This window comes from Taudactylus pleione, unplaced genomic scaffold (assembly GCF_031769625.1).
Source record: "Taudactylus pleione unplaced genomic scaffold, aTauple2 ptg000258l, whole genome shotgun sequence".
Classification (NCBI taxonomy): Eukaryota; Metazoa; Chordata; class Amphibia; order Anura; family Myobatrachidae; genus Taudactylus; species Taudactylus pleione.
Genome location: NW_028284660.1, coordinates 5,086,055 through 5,108,219, shown reverse-complemented (window position 1 = coordinate 5,108,219; position 22,165 = coordinate 5,086,055). Strand labels below are relative to the sequence as shown.

The 22,165-nt window shown below is 45.2% G+C and overlaps 1 protein-coding gene across 1 annotated transcript in view; it reads left to right on the top strand.

The window, feature by feature from the left end:
* The window catches only part of LOC148514827 (ovostatin-like), a 118,164-nt gene that overhangs the window by 74,723 nt on the left and 21,276 nt on the right, over nt 1–22,165 (top strand). Inside the window, exons 20-26 of the mRNA XM_088480955.1 lie at nt 487–550; nt 2,052–2,283; nt 8,573–8,705; nt 8,825–8,943; nt 14,839–14,890; nt 18,271–18,354; nt 20,903–21,079. Coding sequence (XP_088337081.1) covers nt 487–550; nt 2,052–2,283; nt 8,573–8,705; nt 8,825–8,943; nt 14,839–14,890; nt 18,271–18,354; nt 20,903–21,079 — 861 coding nt within the window. The remainder of the gene's footprint in view (nt 1–486; nt 551–2,051; nt 2,284–8,572; nt 8,706–8,824; nt 8,944–14,838; nt 14,891–18,270; nt 18,355–20,902; nt 21,080–22,165) is intronic.

Below are 22,165 nucleotides of genomic sequence, written 5' to 3'. Positions count from 1 at the left end.
GTTATTATTCACATTTATCTGGCTCAGCCTGTCAGTCTGCTGTCAGGGGTGACAAGAGGAGGGGGAGCAGGTACTAATTGCCCAAGCCCAGGCTTGATGGAGGGGCCTGGTGGGGGCCTGGGTCCGCCAACTCACCTGTCAGCAGCAGTCTGTGTCTCCTCAGCCCAGCACAAGCTGCTGTGTGCTCAGCTGTTGTGGGACCATGGAGGCTGCTCCTATGGTGCCAAGATTAATTCTCATCCAGGGAACCAAAATGTTTAGGTACATCTATACTGAATGCTTGTGTAAATGGTGCTGCCACTAATACTGTACATAACCTAGGTCCACCTCGAATGCACTCAAAGTGCACTTACAGTATTAGTCTCTAACTTTTAGTATTTGCATCTTCCAAAAATTATTGAACACAATAAGGAATAGTATTATCCTTTAAAATAATTTTAAACTGCATTATTATAGCCCTTTATTTTCTATTCTTAATGCATTCAGGTGGGGATGTCAAAGTTCGGAGCAAGTTTGATGAGTCTTTTGCGTGGAAATCAGCAGCGACAGGGTAAGTCTATACACCAAATAATATATTATGCAGTGCTGAATTTTAGCGGGCATGTTCTGCAGCAGCATGAAAATTGTGGTTATATATTGGGTTTATTTAATTTTTTAAATTTTTGTGTGCTTTGTTTTAAGCAGGGGTGTATTTAGATCTGATGCTAACCTAGACAATACTAGTGATCACATTGTACCCTATATCTGGGTTTCTCCAATCCAGCCATTGGGACATGTGCATGTTTTCCACATCTCCTTGCTGGAGCACATCTCGAGTCAGGATGAACCTGCGTTCAACCCTTCTCATGACCAGGGTTGAAATGCTAGGTTGCAGGACCCGGTTTATTTCAACCGGGCCCTTTCACACTGCACAGTAACCTGGGTTGCTGCGTGTTCACGTGCAATAAACCAGGTTAATGCAGCAAGTGTGAAAGGGGTATCTGTGTGTCATGGGGACTGGATTTGAGAAGCATTTAGGTTAAGGGGATTAATTCAGCATTGCAATTGTTGGGAATCTGCGCATATGCAGGACCCATTTTGCGAATGTGTGGAACAGGTCCTAGGTGAACGCCCTTGCTATGCCTCAACCTGATTGACAGGCGGTGAGGGAGTGAGCACTGCTGGCATTCCCGGAACGAGTGTGTCAGCCCCATTTCTAGGCAGTGGCAAGGCCAGGGGCTGCATCCATGGATGACCCAGAAGCCCCTCTGGCGTCCTTCTGTGCATGCGCAGGAGGACGCGCGTGACGCTGGGGTTGCGGGGAGGGATCTGACCAGATCCCTCTTACAGAACTCTGCGGAAAGAAGCCCATAGGTTTCTATGGGTAACACCCTCAGGAAGAAGGCATTACCCACCGCAACCACTTGGCGTATATAAGAAATACGGTCAAACCAGCATTTCCAGGGTTTGACTGCATTTCTCACCAGGCTGCATTCTGCCTACTGATACTTGGGTGGAGGCACTAGTCAGTAACCTAGGTTCCCTTTCTAGAGGTTAGAGGGGGTTACAATAATACCATAATAAAAGCAGAACAAAGTGCATTTTGCATTTAATATTATTGCCTTTATAAATCCTGTGGCCCAAACCGCCAACATATAGGAGCAGCTTTTTCTACACGGTTTCCACCTTTTGAATATACACAGACATTCACATCTCCCATATTCTGAAGTCAGCCAAATAAAATTCCCAGATAGATGGCATTCATGTGCCTTAAATACTGTGGCCAAATACCGGGTAAGGTCACCAGTCTGAGCAGAGAGGTGGAGGTCTATCAGGTCTGTAACCTCCTCAATTCCAACGCGTTTCGTGACAACCCTTTATCAAGGTGTCTCTAACGCTTCTTTTTGAATCTATAGACTGTTCATCTGATCTACATTGGACTAAGAGGCGCCAGATAGGGACTCTTGTTGTATTCTATACTTTTCATTGGCTGTACTAGTGATTATCTTTTAAATGAGTAAAATGTGCAAATTGACTTAATATTTTATATCCTGTGTTTGTGCCACCTGTAGCTCAGATGGAAGCGCAGTAATAACAGCGACACTCCCAGACAGTATTACCGTGTGGGACGCCGATACGTTTTGTACATCGGAAGAAGCTGGTTTTGGCATGACCATCCAGCCTACCAGCACCACTGCAATCTTGAAATTTTTCTTGGAGATTGAGGCACCTGATACTGTTGTCAGAGGAGAAGAGGTCGCGATAACTATTATAATTGTTAACAACCATAACCGCTGCTTGAATGTGAGTAACACTGCGTCCATCATCTACTGATTTTGACTACAGTATGGCTGATTATTGTACCTGTCAATTGGGAGGTTAATGGCCAGATTCAGAGGTGGATGCTATAGAAGCCATGACTGCGATTTTTTTACGTAGCGTGACTGCGTCTTTATGCTAATCTGGCAGCCGATGGATTTTGTCCTTAAATGCCCACCAGCTGCAGCGCTAATCCACCACTGTGCCCACAAAAGACCCACCATCAGTTGCACCATTGGAATTGTACGAACCCTGTCGAGACGCAATATGTCCGTCTTAGCATGGGCGCCGGTGTCAGTGCGACTGCAGCAAAAGACGCAGTCGCTGACCACAACGCGCCAGTATCTGGCGAAAAATCCCCCCGGTTACCACCCAGAAACGCCCACTAGCATTGCCTCGCTCTGCAACCACATTTGTTCTGCGTCTTTTGGCGGTAACCATAGTGGCGCATGAGCAGTGCGGCTCGGATGCATGCGCAGATAGAAGGCATTGGCCGCTTGCGTGCAGCATCAATGGTACATGCATCTCAGAACCAGGCCCTAAGGGTGACGTGGTGCCATGCACCCCGCCAATGCTCAATGCAGACATTTTTGTCATTAAGCAGTGGGGGGTGGGGTCAAGATGACACAGTAAATCGCAGCACCTTTATAGGTTTATGGATCACACAGGAGTGAACAACAGCAAAGGTACAATTCTATGTTTATTACACAGTATACCGGTACAGGACAAACAATTACAGAAGATACCGTTAAAGCACGTTTGTGGGGTAAGGTTTACCATGGTGTTGCCAACAGCAATAGAGATGTTAGGCCGGTAACTACTCTACTGCTGGCTGTGGGGAAGGTTTGCGGTCAGGTTCCCGATAGCGTTATCACCGCAAGGGATTTACTCTCAGATGGTGAGAGATTTGGAGAGGATAGGAATATTTGGGTATTATAGATTCTGTATGCAGAATAGACAACAGCAGGGCTGGATTAAGGGGGAGGGGCGCGACAGTTGCAGTCACCACGGGGCCCCCCCACAGGATTGGCGTAGCCCTGTAATTACTGGGAACAGGTGCCCAAGGGCAACTAAACTGCATTGGTAGCATACACTGAACAATGGGGTGTGCAAAAATGCAAAAAACAATATTGCATTATTCCTGTCGGCATGTCTCAGTCACACCGGGTGTCTCTCGCCGTATGACGTATGGACGCCCAGTAAGTGATGACACATTCATTTTGAGATGTTTTGGCCCCTATTCTGTACATTATATAATAAAGAGAATTAAAATAAAATTAAAGTGAACACTTACGTGATCATTTTACTTCCCGGTTCGGACCCATGAGCAGTAATTACTGTACCTGTAAGATGTAGACCACAGGTTCTCAAACTCGGTCCTCAGGACCCCAAACAGTGCATGTTTTCCAGGTCTCCTCACAGAATCACAAGTGAGATAATTACCTCCATCTGTGGCTCTTTTAAAATGTGTCAGTGAGTAATGAATACACCTGTGCACCTACTAGGTGACCTGGAAAACCTGAGCTTTGTGGGGTCCTGAGGACCGAGTTTGAGAACCACTGCCCTAATGGTTAGCTAATGGAGCTAAGCTTCGAAAAGCTTGGTAAATGGGGCATTGAAACCTATGTTTACTACATTGTGAATATATCGGCGATTGTAAAGACTGGACCTTAGCAAATAATTATGTTCTTTGCTATGGCACCCCTTAGGTAAATACCCATGATGTTCAAAATGTCCATCTCTCTAAGAGGCCAGGACAGAATAATTTTTTGTTACAAGGTGCCAGGACACAGAGCATAGCTCCGCCCCCAACAACTGCAAAGCCACACCGGTTCTGATTGGCCCACAGGCCAGTCAGTCATAGAACTGGGATGACCATCGGTTGGTGAAACCATCGATGGTCATCCATAGCATAGTTGGTAACCATCGTTCATCACTTGTTGTTTTGCCATCAATGGTAACCCTAACGATGCCCCCACTATCTCCATCTACTCCTACTATTTGTCTGAGCATGCGGGAAGATAGGTCTGGGCATGATCGCTGGATTGTTCCATATGGTAACTGTTCTGATCTTAGGGGTCTAGTTACTAAGCAGTGTTAGGACACAGAGTGAAAAGTGATAAGGTGCCAGCCAAGCAGCTCCTAACTGCCATCTCACAGACTGTGTTTGAAAAATGACAGTTAGGAGCTGATTGGCTGGCACCTTATCACTTTTCACTCTGTCTCCTAACACTGCTTAGTAACTAGACCCCTTAATAACATAGGGGTCTATTTACTAAGCAGTGTTAGGAGACAGAGTGAAAAGTGATAAGTCTGTGATAAGGTGCCAGCCAATCAGCTCCCAACTGTCATTTTTCAAACACAGCCTGTGAGATGGCAGTTGGGAGCTGATTGGCTGGCACCTTATCACAGAATTATCACTTTTCTTTCCATCTCCTAACACTGCTTAGCAATATTGCATATGGAGATGCCATTGTATATATTTCTGAATAAACTCATAGGGGTAAATGCGAGTTGGAGTCACCTATGAGTTTTCACCTTGAGCGCTAAAATAAATGTGGCTGTCAGTCAACCTCTGTCTTTCTGTGCGCTCATCAGCCAAACCCACCAACGGATCCCTATTTGATCTGTCTCATGCAGTCTAATGCTAGGTACACACTAGACGACTTGCAAACAATGCAAAGTCGTCAACGATTTCCTTTGGACTCCCGGGCAAACGATCTAGTGCAGTGGTCTCCAACCTGTAGCTAGCGAGCTACCAGTAGCTCATGATCTTAAGTTTGGTAGCTCACGTAGCTGCTGTACTGCCAAGTAAACTAGGAGGAAGTGACCTCTGACGAGTGCTCCCTCGTGGTGTCCAGGCCATGAGCATGTCAGGTGATTGGCGCAGCTGGGCTTCCCTGTGGTTTAACCCACGGCATCTACGCTATGGCGGAGCGAGTGACTCCGCCCAGCCCTGCCGGAAATCACACTGCAGCCGTGCCTATGTCTTTTGCTCCTCTACTGCACGTACCTCCTTGGAGTTGGTAATTAACAGTGAAATGTGCCGATGTGATACCCTGGAATTAGGGGGTCATAATTGTTAAACAGTCTGTGCCAAGTAAAGTGAAGTCATGAATGTTCCCCAAAAATGTAAATTAATGTATTTTATTAAAGAAGAGTGTTCTCAGATAAAGTAGTCAATGGGTACATGTGTGCCTGTACTGCCCCTATAGAAGGAAGAAGATGGTGCCATCCATACAGAAAGGTCCTGCAGTATTAGGGGGAGCATGAGCACAGGACTCTATCAAGGAGTCTGAGACAAGGGATAGGTCCCCCCATTAGTCACCCCGGTGATAGGTTGACAAGTCTGCGCGCGAGGACAGGTGGAGCGTTAGCATGGCCTCGAGGGAGAGAGCAGGGAAAAAGTCCAGGATGTGAGACAACTGGCAGTTGGTCCCAGGAGCAACGGTCGCAAACTGTCCCCCCCCCCTCAGCGCTGTGGGGACTGGAGAGAGAGGGACTGGCTGCAGTTCCTTGAGGTAACGGTGGCTGAAGGAGACTCCGGTGCGCTGTTTACCTGTTGAGACGGAAGGCGGGGTGGACAACCGGTGTCGTGGAGAGACTCTTCCTTCGGTCCGGAGGCATCTGGGTGTGCGGTACAGGAAGCGGAAACCCCATCGGAGGTGGAGCTTGGTGATTGATGCCTGAGGGAAGGCGAGGTTAACCCGGGCCCTCTGGAGGCTGTATCGGACAATGCAAGCAAGGAGAGGAGTCATGGTTATTGCGGTGGTACAGTGGCCCTCAGCTAGTTGGCAGCAGCAGCCCCTCAGCACATTGTCCAGCAATAACCTCTACCATTACCGGTGCGGGAAGGGAGTTGCAATTATTTAGCGTCGACAGCCTGAGACTTTACTGACCACATACTGCCCTACAGAGCCTTAGACTTGTTCTATTAGACCGGTGGGCAGGAGAGTCCCCATAGGAAGCTGCAGGAGCTGAGCATAATAAACCCCACAAAAGCAGCCCACTTTGTCAGTCTCCAGGGAAAAGCCTCAAATCTGTATGTAGGAGTAGAAGCAGAGACAGCTAATAATCTGTTACAGTAGTCCGTTTACAGCAACAAACTTGTAGCATTATTGACATTACGGAAACCCCCTGGATTGCTGTTATATTGTGAATATAGGCCCTCATTCAGAGCCACTCGCTATTTGCGGTCGTTCGTTCTAAAACAAGGGGTGGCTATTCAAATGAACCGTTCGCTGTTTGCGGTCTGTTCACGCCTCTAGGTCTGAACGAGCGAACAAAACTTGCGTTCGGTTTTTGGAAAACTACGCCCCCTGGCCGCTCGCATCCTACGTCATGTCCGCTATTTATTAGATTAATCGAGTACATCGACCAGGGTATGAACTGCTCGCTATTCTTGTGGTTGGTTTTTGCTACCACAATTTGTGAGCAGTTCTGGCTATAAAAGAACCCAGTGACGTGGTCAATGACGCTGCTGTTTTAAATATGCACACCCATAAAACGCCCGTTTTGACCTTTAAGCACGCCTGCGATCGGATCTCCACTCCCCATTTTCAAGCACCTTCCCCTATTACCACCCACATACGCCTCTTTCTGTCACTCAAATTATCAGGCATTCGCTATTTTGCGAGCACATGAATTTCGGCCGCACTGAGTGGTTCGCGCATGCGTATAACGATCCGTACGCATGCGCAGTTGGGCAAACATTGCTCGGAGCGAACGAGCAGCCACATGCGTCCGGCTCTGAATCAGGGCCATAGTAACATAGTTGCAGGCTTGCAGCCAGGCTTAAGGAGAGAGACAATTGCATTAAGGATCAACTCAGCTTTTACAAGTACACGCAGTGGAGCTATTTCTGCTAAAAGCAGGCTAAAGTCAGACTAATCAGTTGATAAACCGGGCAACGCAGTGTACACTCAGGGAGATCTAACACTATATTAATTCACAAACTAATAGCTTCTGGCCAGAAAAGCTTAGGAAAAAATAGTCTGCATACTGGAAGACTAATTTAAAGACTGTTATTCATTGTCTTTACTGTTTAGTTATAACATTTAAGTTAAATCTGTGGTAGGAAAAGTATTGCATGCATTAAGTTCTTAGAACCAACAGGAGGAGAGAAATCCCTACTGAGGGCGGGGAACCTGTGTTCCTGAATAATAAAACTTAATTAATTGTTTTGCTAGTGTGAATTGAAACCATAATTGTTATTGTAATCAAACTTGAAATGCTCGCTGCAAAGGTGCAAGTTAACAAAATATACTTTCTTTCCTGCAATAAAATACCTGTTATATTTTCTTCAAACTATTGCATACTTACCTCTTTACCTCTCTGTAAATAACGGAAGAACCTAGGAACCCTACTCTTACGATAAGTGTTACAAGTCTGAGGGTGTTACACCTGTGCTTAAATTTTATTTACAAACTACAACAATATCAATGTAAAAATTAATGCATTGTTGTTTTCTATGAAACTTTGTTTTTATTTTCCTTAAATGACCTTCAATTGTTCGGTTATTAGTCAGATTTTTTTTTCTACAATCTTAGTAGCTCTTCAGGAGGTTTCATTTTACTAAAGTAGGTCACACCCCAATTAAGGTTGGCAACCACTGATCTAGTGCATACACACTGTGCAATCTAGGAAACAACCAAATGATATATCTTGCATCGTTTGGTGGTTAAATCGGTAACTATATAATGTAACCATATCGCCTGGTCATTCGGTAGTGCGTACACAATACACGATAAAAGGGGAATCGTTAATGAGATTGACAGATCTTCCTGCATGTACAAAAGATCTGAAGACAATCAATGCCGGGGGAGTGCGCTTAGTGCGTATACTATACTCTTGACGATTTCAGCGATTTGTCATTCCGTAGCGTCCGACTCGGCCAAATCACTCAAAATATAATCTATCACCTTAAGAGCCAAATGGCCAGATGTAATTTGTGCGACCAGTGATCCGTTTGTTTGGCTAAGCAACAGTATCACCTAGAGAGAATTTGTAGCCAGATTACATAATTAATATTATTCTCTGCTAGATTTGTTTTATTATACAGAATCGTGCCATAAAAAATACTTTGTTTGCTTTAATTAACATGATAGACTCAGCAATACTTAGTTTTCTTCCTAACTCTGTACCGTATATAAATTATATTTAAATAAGTACTGTAGGTGCTCTTATCCGTTGTTGTAAGAAGTAAAACTATTTGATGTTGCCTACTGTAGCTTTCCTTCTCCAACCAGCTGACATTCTGTATGTGCGTTCACAGGTCGCCATTGACATTAATTTCATTGACTTCCTGTCTGCCTTGGACGCTGAGAACCTAGAGGAAAGAGAGCAGCTATGTATATGCCCAGGGAAAAATGCTGTTCTGCATTTTACCTTGGTTTTTAACGTACTTGGTAAGTATATGTGATTACTATGTTTATTACTGTGTGCCTATCAGCTACGTAGTGCTTGAAACCATTCTAACCAGATTGACACTCCTGTTAATCAACTTTCATCTAAATGTCCTCCAAAGGCTTTGTCAATCTCACGGTCTTGGCTCAAACAGTTGGCACTTCCGATACATGTGATGGACTGAGTGACACCTCTCCAGTGCTCCTCAATGACGGGATCACACGAAGACTCTTTGTAGGGGTGAGAATCCGTCTCATTGTATCATAAAGCATAACTAGCAAAACATTACAGAGGACCTGTCTACAGTAGTTGTTCTTTGAAGATATACTGTAGAACCTCTCTTAATTTGCCCAGCAGAGGAATAAATAAGGAGCACACTGCGGTCCAAATGTACGTAGCAGCCTGCTAGCTGCAGGCACCAAAGTGATTTCGGCAATTGATCTGCTAGATTTAAAGAGGCAGTAATTTTAAAGTCAAAACCAGCTTGGTTTATCCTTTTAAATTATTGGCACTTTAAATTGAGTGGCTAAGTCCCCAAAACTGCACCCCCTGATGCAACTCGCAGGCTGTTACATTTGGGCCTCAGTACGTTACGCTCTTACTAACCAATACTCTGATACAGAGTTGGAAATAAACTGGGTGTAAGTTACCTTAAAAATACAGCTCCACAGTGTGTGCACCCGGTTTACACCCCCCCCGATGTGCGCAAAAAAATGGGCGTGGTCACTTAAAATGGGGCGTGACAACATGACACACCCCTTTATTTTCACACTGAATATTCCTATCCATATGCACCTTAAACCCAGTAGTACCCCTTATACGTACCCCCAGTATGCAGTTGTGGTCCCTCTTATGCAGGCCCATAGTAGTGCCCCTTATACAGTATCCCCAGTAGTGGTCCCCCTTATACAGCCCCCAATTAGTTCCCCTTACTCAGTACCCCCAGTAGTGGCCCCCCAAATGCAGTGCCCCATGTAGTGTTCCCCCTTATGCAGTGCCCCCAGTAGCAGTCCCCACAATGCAGTGCGCCCAGTAGCGGTATCCCCTTATGCAGTGCCCTTTATAAAGTGCCCCCAGTAGTAGTCCCCCCCCTATGCAGTGCCCTTTATATAGTGCCCCCAGCAGTAGTCCCCCCCATGCAGTTTTCCCAGTAGTGGTCCCCTTATGCAGGCACCCAGTAGTGATCCCCCCTATCCAGTGCCCCCTGTAGTGGCCCTTCCTATTGCCCCCAGTAATGGTCCCCCTAGTGCAGTGCCTCTAGTAGTAGGCCCCTTTTATAATGCCCCCAGTGGTAGTCCCCCCCCCCAAGTAGTAGTCCCCAGTAGAGTTTCCCCCTCCCGATTAAGTGCCCCCAGTAGTAGCCCCCCCAGTAGAGGTCCTCCTAATAATGGTGCCCCCAGTAGTAGCCACCCCTCCAATGTTGTGCCCCCACCACCAGTAGAGGTCCCCCTAGTAGTAGCCACCCCCCTCCCCCGTTGTGCCCCCAGTAGTGCAGATAGGTTAAAAAAAAATATATATAAAAATATACTTACCTAAATCCACGCTGCTGCTGCTCCGGTCCGCGACGCCGCTCCCGCCGCCCGCCAGTCCTCCCGGGCTGGCGCGCTCAGCATTATGGGACAGACGTCATGATGTCATGACGTCTGTCCCATTACCCACTGCAGGAGCCGGACGGAGGCCCGGCTCTTGCAGTGCGTGCTGCAGCAGTCAACGAGAGTCTATCTGACTCTCATTGGCTGCTATTTAACATACGCATCGCCGCCAGTGCTGGCGGCGATGCGTGTGTTATGCACAGCCTGAGACCGCCTCCTAGCGCTATTGGGCAAGCGCTCAGGGGGAGGGAACAGGCTCAGCTGTGAAGCACAAGACCGGCGCTGGAAGCCTAGCGCCCGTCCTGTGTAAATGTGTAGTACTGACCACGCTCATTGCGGTCGGCGCTACACTGGCTAACTAGGGCGGGCGTGCAGAATTGGGGTTTTGGGGTACAAACTTCCAAAAACCACCCTGCACCCCTTGGACAATCCCCCAAAGGTAATCTGTGTAAAAAAAAAAAAAAGTTCCACAGGACACCCCAAAAACAGTTTGTTCATTTTGAGGGTGAAAAAAAAAAAGTTTGGGGGCAAACTTTAAAACTAGTGAAATAGACTCAGGGGGGGTCCCCCAAGTATGGCCCAGGTGTTTTTTTTTTGTTTGCAAGTGCTTGCAGCAGGTGGATTTTTCACTTTTTTTAAATCTTCACATTAGCAAGTTTAAAATATGTTAGTACCCATTTTCATGTACCCAAAATTTGATGGGACTACTTTTTTTTTTTTTAAAAAGTTGCTAAATGCTATTCTTCACCACTTTCCAAAAGACACTAAATAGCACCTATTGAGACCATTTAAAGACCCCATATACCTTTTGCAGGGCTATTCGGGGGTACCCATAGTGAACCCCCATGTCAGAGCATCTTTTGGGGGGTGTCAGACTGATTTTCCAAAAAATAACAGCCCTTTTCACTGATTACCTTTTCGCCGGGTCCCATTTTCGCCAATTTGCAATTGAATACGGGGATACGCGGGGACGAGCGTGATACTTTATCGCGCCCAAAACCTTCGATGATGGCAAAAAGTCTGGGCAACTGACTTTTCGCTTCTAATTCAATATGCCCCATAGTGTAGCTAGACAGTGTTAGGTCATTCTTCAACAACTTCTGCTTCAAACACACTGGCAAAGCAACGTGTACCACTATTATGTGCAGCTTAATCCCTATCAAGCTGAGCAACGTGTACAGTAGGGTGGGCAATAAGCGTCCCCCAGCTGTTGTTCTATAGTTGGGACTAGGGCAGAGGTTCCCAAATGCAGTCTTCAAGGAAGCCTAACAGTCCAGATTTTAAGGATATCCATGCTTGACAATAGATGACTTAATTAGTATCTCAGTCAATTTGATTTAACCACCTGTGCTCAACCATGGATATCTCTAACACCTGAACTGTTGGGGTGCCTTAAGGACCGCGTTTGGGAACCTCTGCACTAGACCCAGGATATTTATAAGGCTAGGTCCCTCCAATGCCCCAAGGCAGATCATGGTGAAACCTATTATTATATATAATTTATATTATATGATCTAACAGCAGATATTAAAAATAAATTGGCCTTCAATAGTCATTTAGTCATAGTCCAATTACCAGCATTACTTCAGACATGACAATGTGACATTTGAATACATGGCAAGGATGTATCAAATATTGTATGCAGGGACAGAGCTTACAAGAAAGCTCTGTCCCTATGAATCCAGTCTTCGCACTTGTCAGGGTATTTTTCACAAAAAATACCCTGAGGGTGATTACCACTGCCCTCAAGATTGCACTACAGCAATATCGCTCTATAAATACAAAATCGGTCGCTGATCTAAATACAGTAAGGTCATCAGGCACATTTGCATAATGACCTAATTGCGGCTGTGGCACCTGCACATTACACCTAAAGAGAAAAGCTTGCGCACACCAGCTCCCAGTGCTATTTGGTATGTGTGGTGCTTTGCTGACCAAAAAGTGAAAGGTTGCACTTCTTAATAAAGGTCTCATGCTAATCGATATATCAATATTGTTCTCAATATGTAAGGAATAACATTTCTGCTGTCTTTGATGAATTACCTGGTAAGTGTGCCTTATTACTTCTGCGTGTCCATTGGACGGCTGAGTGACCATGGGGCAGGGGCGGATCTAGACTGTTCTTTTAAGGGGGGGGGGGCAATTGATAATTAATTATGACTCCTCTTTCCTCTATTGGCACCTCCCCTTTCTGTGGCCATATTGATTATTACAATGTATATATTTATGTATTCACTGTGTGAATGCACAGTTTTAGCACCAGCAGCCATCTCTCTGCTCCCCCCTCCCCCAGCCATCTCCAAGCAACCCCCCTTCCTGTCCTAGAGCAGAAGCCATCCTCCCCTTTGTGTAGAGGCAGAAACAGCCATCACCCTGCTCCCCACTCCCCAAGCCTTCTCCCTGCTCCCCACTCCCCCAGCCATCTCCCTGCTCCCCACTCCCCCAGCCTTCTCCCTGCTCCCCACTTCCCCAGCCATCACCCTGCTCCCCATTTCCCCAGCCATCACCCTGCTCCCCACTCCCCCAGCCATCTCCCTGCTCCCCACTCCCCCCGCCATCTCCCTGCTCCTCACTCCCCCAGCCATCACCCTGCTCCCCACTCCCCCAGCCTTCACCCTGCTCCCCACTCCCCCAGCCTTCACCCTGCTCCCCACTCCCCCAGCCATCTCCCTGCTCCCCACTCCCCCAGCCTTCACCCTGCTCCCCACTCCCCCAGCCATCTCCCTGCTCCCCACTCCCCCAGCCATCACCCTGCTCCCCACTCCCCCAGCCATCTCCCTGCTCCCCACTGCCCCAGCCTTCACCCTGCTCCCCATTCCCCCAGCCATCACCCTGCTCCCCATTCCCGCAGCCTTCTCCCTGCTCCCCACTCCCCCAGCCATCATCCTGCTCCCCACTCCCCCAGCCATCTCCCTGCTCCCCACTCTCCCAGCCATCTCCCTGCTCCCCACTCTCCCAGCCATCTCCCTACTCCCCACTCTCCCAGCCATCATCCTGCTCCCCACTCCCCCAGCCATCTCCCTGTTCCCCACTCCCCCAGCCTTCACCCTGCTCCCCACTCCCCCAGCCATCTCCCTGCTCCCCACTCCCCCAGCCATTATCCTGCTCCCCACTCCCCCAGCCATCATCCTGCTCCCCACTCCCCCAGCCATCTCCTTGCTCCCCACTGTCCCAGCCTTCACCCTGCTCCCCACTCCCCCAGCCATCACCCTGCTCCCCACTCCCCCAGCCATCTCCCTGCTCGCCACACCCCCAGCCATCACCCTGTTCCCCACTCTCCAACCAATTCCCTGTGTCCCCCTTCCCCATGCCCATGTAGTAGTGCCCATATAGTAATGCCCCGTAGTAGTGCCCATATAGTAATGCCCCTGTAGTAGTGCCCATATAGTAATGCCCCTGTAGTAGTGCCCATATGGTGATGCCCCCATAGTAATGCCCCTGTAGTAGTCCTCATATGGTAATGCCCCATAGTTATTCCCCTGTAGCGCCCATAAGGTAATGCCCCATTAGTAATGCCTCTGTGGCGCCCATATGGTAATGCAGCATTAGTAATACCCCTGTAGCACCCATATGGTAATGCCCCATTAGTAATGCCCTTGTAGTGCCCTTATAGTAATGCCCCTGTAGTGCCCTTATAGTAATGCCCCTGTAGTGCCCTTATAGTAATGCCCCTGTAGTGCCCTTATAGTAATGCCCCTGTAGTGCCGCTGACACACACACACAAAAAAAATACTTACCTTAAACCCCACTCCTGTGTCCGCTTCCCTCCGGTCCACCTGGCTGCTCCTCGGAACTATGGGAGAGACATCATGACATCCCTCCCATAATGCCCGTGGGGAGAGCCGGAAGCATAGGCTCCACACGGCCTGCTCAGCTCAGTGCACGAGGCTGACTGTGCGGTAGCCGGAGGCTGGAGTTCTCCCCTGAACTCCAGCCTCCGGCTGCCGCTCTCCGCACATTACACAGGCTCCAATCACAGCACAGGCTGAACACAGCCGGCTCAGCTCAGTGCATGATGCGGAATGTGCTAAGGGGGCGATCACTCCAATTGCCCCCCCCCACACCTGTATCCGCCACTGCCATTAGGTCACTCAAGCCGGGGATCACAGATGCTCAAAAGAGCCCAGGAAACACTGTCAGCTGACTGAGATTCTGGGCTCTTCATTCCCCACAATGGCAGCGACACGCCTCCGTTTCGGGAAACAGAGGCCGTCACCGCCCCCTTCCCTCCCCGTAATGGTAGCAGACTGTCAATCACTGACTGGTCTTGGGCATGCGCAGATTCCCGACCGTGCGCCGCTGAATTAAGCCTTAAGTGTATAATTTTTCTGAAAACCTACAAGCATGTGAAAACTGACATCCAAAGTAATGTAAATTAAACAGTTTGAAAATACTTACACAATATGGCAGTTCTGTTTGTACTGTAATATCCAATTTAAGTAAAATCTTTGTTCAGGAATGAAAATACATTTAAAAAAAAATCACTATATATAAAATGCATTGCTTGAATATAAATACCTTATATCTGTGATTTATCTACAAGCCTGAGGGAATAAAGAGAGAAGTCACGTTCACCTACCTGGCCTCTGTAACAGGTAAGAATACAACTAAGGACAATTCTGAAAACTATTCCACTGGTAACTGATTGCGTAACCAATAGCAATCTCTGATTTCTCTAGTACACTTCAGGAAATGAAAGCAAATATCTGATTGGCATACAGTATGTGGTATACCGGCACCTTTTTCAGTTACAGTAGCTGTGCTGCTGTTTTCATTCCTGTTCCACCCTGTATACAGTATCTCCTAATCTCACACAGATGTGCAACACTTAACATTTTCAATTCAGCAGATATATATGTTATATTTGTAATGATAAATGTGTTTATAAACATTACAGGACCATACATGGCAATTTTTCTGGAAAAATAAGTTTAGGAACTGTGGGTGGGGCTACTGGGGGTGGAGCTATAAATAATGTTATAATATATATATATATATATATATATATATATATATGTATATATATATATATATATATATATATATATATAAACTATTTCTCTATGGCTCCATCCCCAGTATATATATATATATATATATATATATATATATATATATATACACAGTATATGAGTATTTAGAAAATGAGGCACTCAAAAGGGACTTTAAAATAAAACTTATAATATTGAAATAAAAACATTTTAGCCCAGGATATTATGTCATAGTTCCTGTGAGCTCCTGCTCAAAAATAGCACTGGGGATATGAGAAAGGAAAAATATGAGTGTACAGCTCTGAACTTATCAATACTGCTAAAATATATTATATAGCAAATATAAATAGACCTTGTGTCATGTCTTATGCCCCTCCTCCCCCCAATGGCTCCTACTGCCAGCGAGGCATGAGCCACGAGGAAGTCAGTGGAGGAGGCAGAGAGGGGACAGAAGGCGAAAGTGGAGCTCATGGAGGCGGGATAGAGGACAAGGTTCATGGATGGAGAAGGGGATGAGGGCGGAGCAGGGATGGGTCCGTCGTAGGACAGGTTCAAAACTACTGGTATATAATAGAACATTGTATATGCTTTGTGGAACTGTTCTTGACAAATAAGTAAGTAATGTCCTGTATAATACAGTACGCAATACAGTCACTCAATTCACGATGACCTGAATGCTGTCGGCTGCACAGGCTCTTCTCTACCAAGAATCTTTATTTTCGGGGGTATACCTCAAGAATGATTTGCTATGTTACTTGTTGCCCATAGCTGACTCTTTGTTTTTACTTGAATCCCCTTAAACTGATTTATCTTTTCACCCCTTAACTCTGGCTTCTGTGATTGACCTCTACATTTTATCCAGATGAAGCAGTTTTAAGGAAATTGAAACGTGCGGTTGCTCAGGCCAATCACAGCAGCTCCAGCTCTTGGACGGGAAGCCAATCATCGGTTCCTGTGGATGCATTCACAATTTACGCCCAATCTGATTGGCTGCAACTCTGCGTGCTCCATATTATTGATCAAATCACTGTTTCATAGGCTGTTTCATGAGTGACCTAAAGCAGCTGCCGCAAGTCCATGAACATGTTTGGCGAAGGCTACGATAGAGCCTGAGAAGCATAATGAGGTCACATCTGTATCCGAAACATCCCCTAGACACCTCTGATGTTACTACAGTCATACAGCTATTATTGTTCTGCCAATAAACTGAAGTTAAATAATAAATAATGAAAAACCTCTTATGAATAGTCACCTACAGCCTACACATAGCTTCATTACTCCTGCCTCCATAACAACACCTTACTGACCTGATGTTACCTCTAATGATTTAATTATTATTTACTTTTATTTATAAGGCACCACAAAGTGTCCTCAGCACCCTGCAGGGTAAACAAAGAAACATTTCACAGTAGTAACAGAGTATCAGGGCATAAGTACAATGCACTTTGCTTACAGTCTCTTTAAAAGCATTGAAGCCTTAACGGTAGTTATTACAAATGAACAATGCAATTAGTCATGGCTAGACATTTTTTTCCAAATATTGATTAGTTCAGGAATCATGAATCAACTTTCAAACTAAATAACAGACATTTTAGTAATGTAATGATAAAATAGTATTGTTATGGTGAAATGCGTAGGTCCCCAAACTATGGTTTATCCGCTTTTCTGTATTTGTCTACACAGTTCAGTAGATGTTGCTGTAGTTGGTGGCTCTTTTTCAGCAACTACAAAAAAAAACATATTAGAACATGATGCTTTCTATTTTGTGCCACTGGTAGCCGGTTGTATTTAATGATGTCCTGTAACCTCTGTCAACCAATAAGATAACAGCAATTAGCATGCATCTGCTGTCAGTCTCATGGTAGCTAATGTCTGATTGGCTGGTAAGCCATTTAACCTGCCTCTTAGTTCTCCTACATGATTGGTTGAACAGGAGGGGAGCAGAGATTCTGCCTTTCACACCTATAAATAGGCTGCAAATATAAATGGTGCAGGTTGTGTTGCGCTTTGTGGGTCTGCTTTAGTTTGCAGGTGATAGCATTAATGCCCCTGGCTATACTAATAGTTCTTCAAATAAGAATGTGAGGCAAAGACCAGTCTGATCAATGAGCCAAGGCCAACTAGCATGTTTGTGTATCCAAGTTAACTATTTCAATGAATGATCTTCTATTTGGACATACAGTATGGAGATGACATCGGAGAGAGTGACAGTCACTTGTGCCAGAGAGTGATGTCATACAGCTAGTAAGGTGCTGTAAATGGGGGTGGGGCTAACATGTTTGGGTTAGACAGTTGTGCTTTTTATGTGGGACAGCTAGTTATTAACTTATTATACATGTCTAGTTACTAAGCCTTGGATAGAGATAAAATGGACTGAGATAAAGTACCAGCCAATCAGCTCCTAACTGCCATTGATCAGACAAAGCGTGTGACATGGCAGTTAGGAGCTGGTTGGCTCCATTCACTTTATCTCCATCCAAGGCTTAGTAAATAGACCCCATAATATTATGATTAGCGATGTGCACTGACCCCCGGTGTTTTGGTTCTAAATCATCATCGTGTTTTGGTTTTGGCAAAACCACCCTCAAGTCTTTTGGGACAGTTTTGGATGTCTTTAAAACATTGATCAAAATGGCTAAAATCATGTAACTTGGACCTGTTTCTGTTCCTATAGTATTATTAACATCAATAACATTAATTTCCAGTCATGTCCAGTCAGTTTTGACCAATTTTGGCAGCTGAAATCACGAGGGAGGGACTTACATGCCATCCAAAACATGCGAGATACGGTTTTTAGATCTGAGATTCAACTTGCGGGAAGACCCGAGTCAGGACTTGGTTCGACTCAAAACTCCAAAGTTCGGATGTTTTCGGTTTTTAGCAGAACCAAATCATCATCTCTAATTATTATATATTATTATTATTATTGTAATTGTTGTTGTTGTTATAATTATTATTATTATTATTATTATTTATTTTAACAGATTCAAGCAGTGAGATAGAAACCAACATACCGCTCCCAGACAATTTGGTGCCGGACTCAACTACAATGACCCTACAAGTTGTGGGTGAGTTTGTTTCATTGTTCTATAGACACAACAAAACTAATACTATATACGTTTGTGATGACGGAGCACGTATTCATCAGATTTTTCTAGGAGAATCTCTAATGAAGAAAATGTTTGCCATTTTATATAGTTATAATATATACATCATGCAGTAACCCATAACAAGCAATCCAGCATTTGATTTCATGGTCTTTATTGCACCAGATCACTTAATAGACACGTTGGGGATGATTTAATAAAGAGCAGTTGGATTTTGGGGGGCTACATGTGCAGTTTTTATAATGTTTGGTCTAATTATGGCAAAACTGCACATGAAATCGTTTATTGCAAAGTGCCAGTTCTGAAACTGCTTATAAAATAACACGTTAGCAGTACAGCATCGAGCTGCAGATTTTTAGACGTGATTCGTATAAACAACTTTGCTTAAATTGTACGTTGTTTCCGCTGTCCCGTCTGTCAGAACAGAAGAGGGTAAAAATTATTTATTTCTTATGGAGCCAATATTGATAAATAAGGAGTCAATATATATGTATTATTTTATTATTGGGCAATATAACTGTATTATTTTGTTACTGCGACAATATAAATGTATTCTTTTACTATAGAGGCAATTTAAATATATATAACTTTTTATATTACGGGGGCAAAAACTATTTATGTATGACCGGGCAACACTTAATATTTTCTGATGTGTCAAACATTTCGGACCTTATTCAGAGCCTCGTGCAACGCTGATGTTCTTAGAGTCGTGCGATATTTAGCAACTGCCCATTAGCGGAAATTCTCTAAAAACTCATATGGCGCATGCATTACATGGAGTTTACGCACAAAGGCGCTGTTGTGATTGTGACACGCGGTATCAGAAGTATCTTGGAAAACTGCTGGGCGTTCCAGGGCGATGACTGGGTGGTGGCTATTAAGGCGTGCAAAAATGGACATGTAGTGTGAGAGCCGTGGGCGTGTCTCTAAAGTGTTTGTGTATCCAGACGCTTCATCGCTCACACTGAAGATGGAAAAACTGCACTGGCCATGGGACTGGTACACGTCTAAAGAGGCGCCAGGCGGTATTACAGGGTCTACAGGTGCTCATAGTGGGCGTCTCAGGCCTTGCACATTTAGACGCACGGATATACACCGGGGGAAGGGCTTTGTTGCTGCAATTGCATAAAGTCGTAGACGACGACTGCCGAAAGACACAGGGCCTGATTCAGAGCCGCTCGTAAGAGGCCGCTCGTTCGCTATGAGCGATGTTCGCACAACTGCTCATGCGTATGGGTCGTAATGCGCATGCGCAAACCAGTCATTGCGGTTGGGAATTGTGCACTCGCAAAACAGCGAGGGGATGCTAATTTGATTGACAGAATGTACCGTTTGTGGGTGGTAACAGGGGAAGGTGCTTGAAAACGGGGGAATGGAGATCCGAACGCAGGCGTGTCAAACGGTAAAAAGGGCGTTTAATGGGAGTGCATAATTAGTAAAGGAGCGTCATCGACCACGTCACTTAGTTGTCTTTTAGCCTGAACTGCTCGCAGTGATTGCGGTAGGAAAAAGCTACCACAAGCGCTGCGAGCAGTTCAGATGCCTTTCGATGTACCCGATTAATCTAATAAATACCGGAGATGACGTGATTTGCGAACGGCAAAGGGGCGTCTTTATAAAATAGCGAGCACATTTTTCATTCGCTCGCTCACACATAGAGGCGTCAACAAACCGCAATGAGCGAGCGCTCAATTTAAATAGCCGGCCCCTTTTTTGGAACGACCGTCCGCAAATAGCGTCCGGCTCTCAATCAGGCCCACAGCGCGGTTGCGTCTGCATTCATCTCTGAATCAGGCTCTTATAATGCACACTTGTAGCACTACAAGTGCAAGCATGCACTTGCACCTACTGTATGTTTTTTTTGTTGTGCCCAAAAAAGTATACACCAAACATTTAATATGATAATGGGGGAATATTTACTAAACTGCGGGTTTTTAGAATTGGAGATGTTGCTCATAGCAACCAATCAGAATCTAGCTATTATCTTCTAGAAGGTGCTAGATAAATGTTAAGTAGAATCTGATTGGTTGCTATGGATTGCTATGCAATTCTAAAAACCTTCACCGTAGAAGATATACCCCTTCGTCTTCCTGCAAACATTCTTCGATTGAACTTGGCAAAAATAGCTTAGAAAGATGTACATAAGTGCATCCTATAAAATGCTCATACTCTAAGAAAAATAAAATTTTACTAAACTATAGTGTCAAAAGAAAGCTCTGTCCGGGAAAAAATAACTCAGCGTTTGCTGGGATAGTGTTAAAAAAAACTTTTTTTTTTTTTTTAAAAACCACCTACTGTAGCCAGAAAATACAGAAATTAGTGAGGATTCCGGAGGGACCATTTTGGCATAAACCCCTGGAAATAAAAGGGTTAATATGTGAAAACAGACGTATGTTAATGTTAGAGAAACCCTCACTTTGATGTTTGTGTAATGTTTGTGTTAATACGAGGACCGTCATGCCATGGTTACATGTTATTCCTGTATTGTGCCTCTCTCTCTCACATGCAGGTGATGTTGTAGGGATTTCAGTGAAGAACTTGGACAACCTGCTGGAACTGCCAATTGGTTGCTGTGCACAGAATCTGGCAGCGCTTTCTCCCACTGTAGACCTATTGGAATACATGGACTTCACAGGACAATTAACTGATGAACTTTTGGAAAAAGCAAAAAATAAAATGGCTCAAAGTAAGAAAAACCATGAAATGCCTGTGACATAGAAACTCCAACCTGCGCTACTTGTCTTAGCATAAATAAGTACAAGAGCTTTATCACTAGACATTATGGGGCTTATTTACCATCGGACACAACCAGAGTAGCAAAATGCATCTAAATGTTTTCTTAGCACATTTTTGCTACCTATTCAGAGTCACAGGGGGGAATTCTATTGTTCTGCCGGCGGCTTTTTTTCACAACGCCCGACAGTTACAATTCAATTGTTGCTCTGTCAGGGCGCGATAGCCGCAGGCGCCGGCATTTCTGCACGCACTCAGGAGGGTGCGAGCAGAAACGTGTCTAAAACACCCTGGTTAGGGCGCGCTAACCGCAGATAGCACGCCCTAACCAGAAATTAAGACGAGGCTAAACCTCGTCTTTTAGGCGGCAAAGAGGGCCCAGAACAATTAAATATCAAACTGGGCGCTCATTAATTATTCACGCCCCAAAAAACATTTGAATCACCCCCACAGATTCTGTCCCCTTTGCAAGTCTGTAGTTGTGGCTCCCTCCCCTGCACGTACCTGGGTGTGATGCGACTTAAGTATAACTGCTAAACATCATATTACACAGTGAAAAAAACATTACAGTTATTACAGTTACTGTATTGGCCGTTTAGTACAGATAATATGCACCCAAGTGTGTTAGAGCATTTGAAATGCAAAGCGATGTAGATGCAAATAGGAATTTTTTATGGGACACTTAAAAATATATATACTGTATGTGCAGGCTTCTCCTTCCCCAATTCAGAATGAGTCATTATTTTGTTGTGTATAACGAGTGTGTGGACTGCAATGTAAACTGACTTTTAAAACACTGTTGCAGCCACTTTAGTGATTTTGCATAAATGGGAGTGTTTCCAGCGTGTGTGACCAATCAAACTCAGTCACCACCAGTGGCGGCTCCAGAGGTGGGGTGCAAACAAAGCTAAACATCACTGGCTGGGACTCACTGGCAGTTGGTGTAACTCCCCTATTTGAATTTGGCACTGTGCTGCAGCCCCCCCCCCCCCCCCCCCCCCGGAGACTCCACTGGTATCATTGTGCAACTTCCACCAGA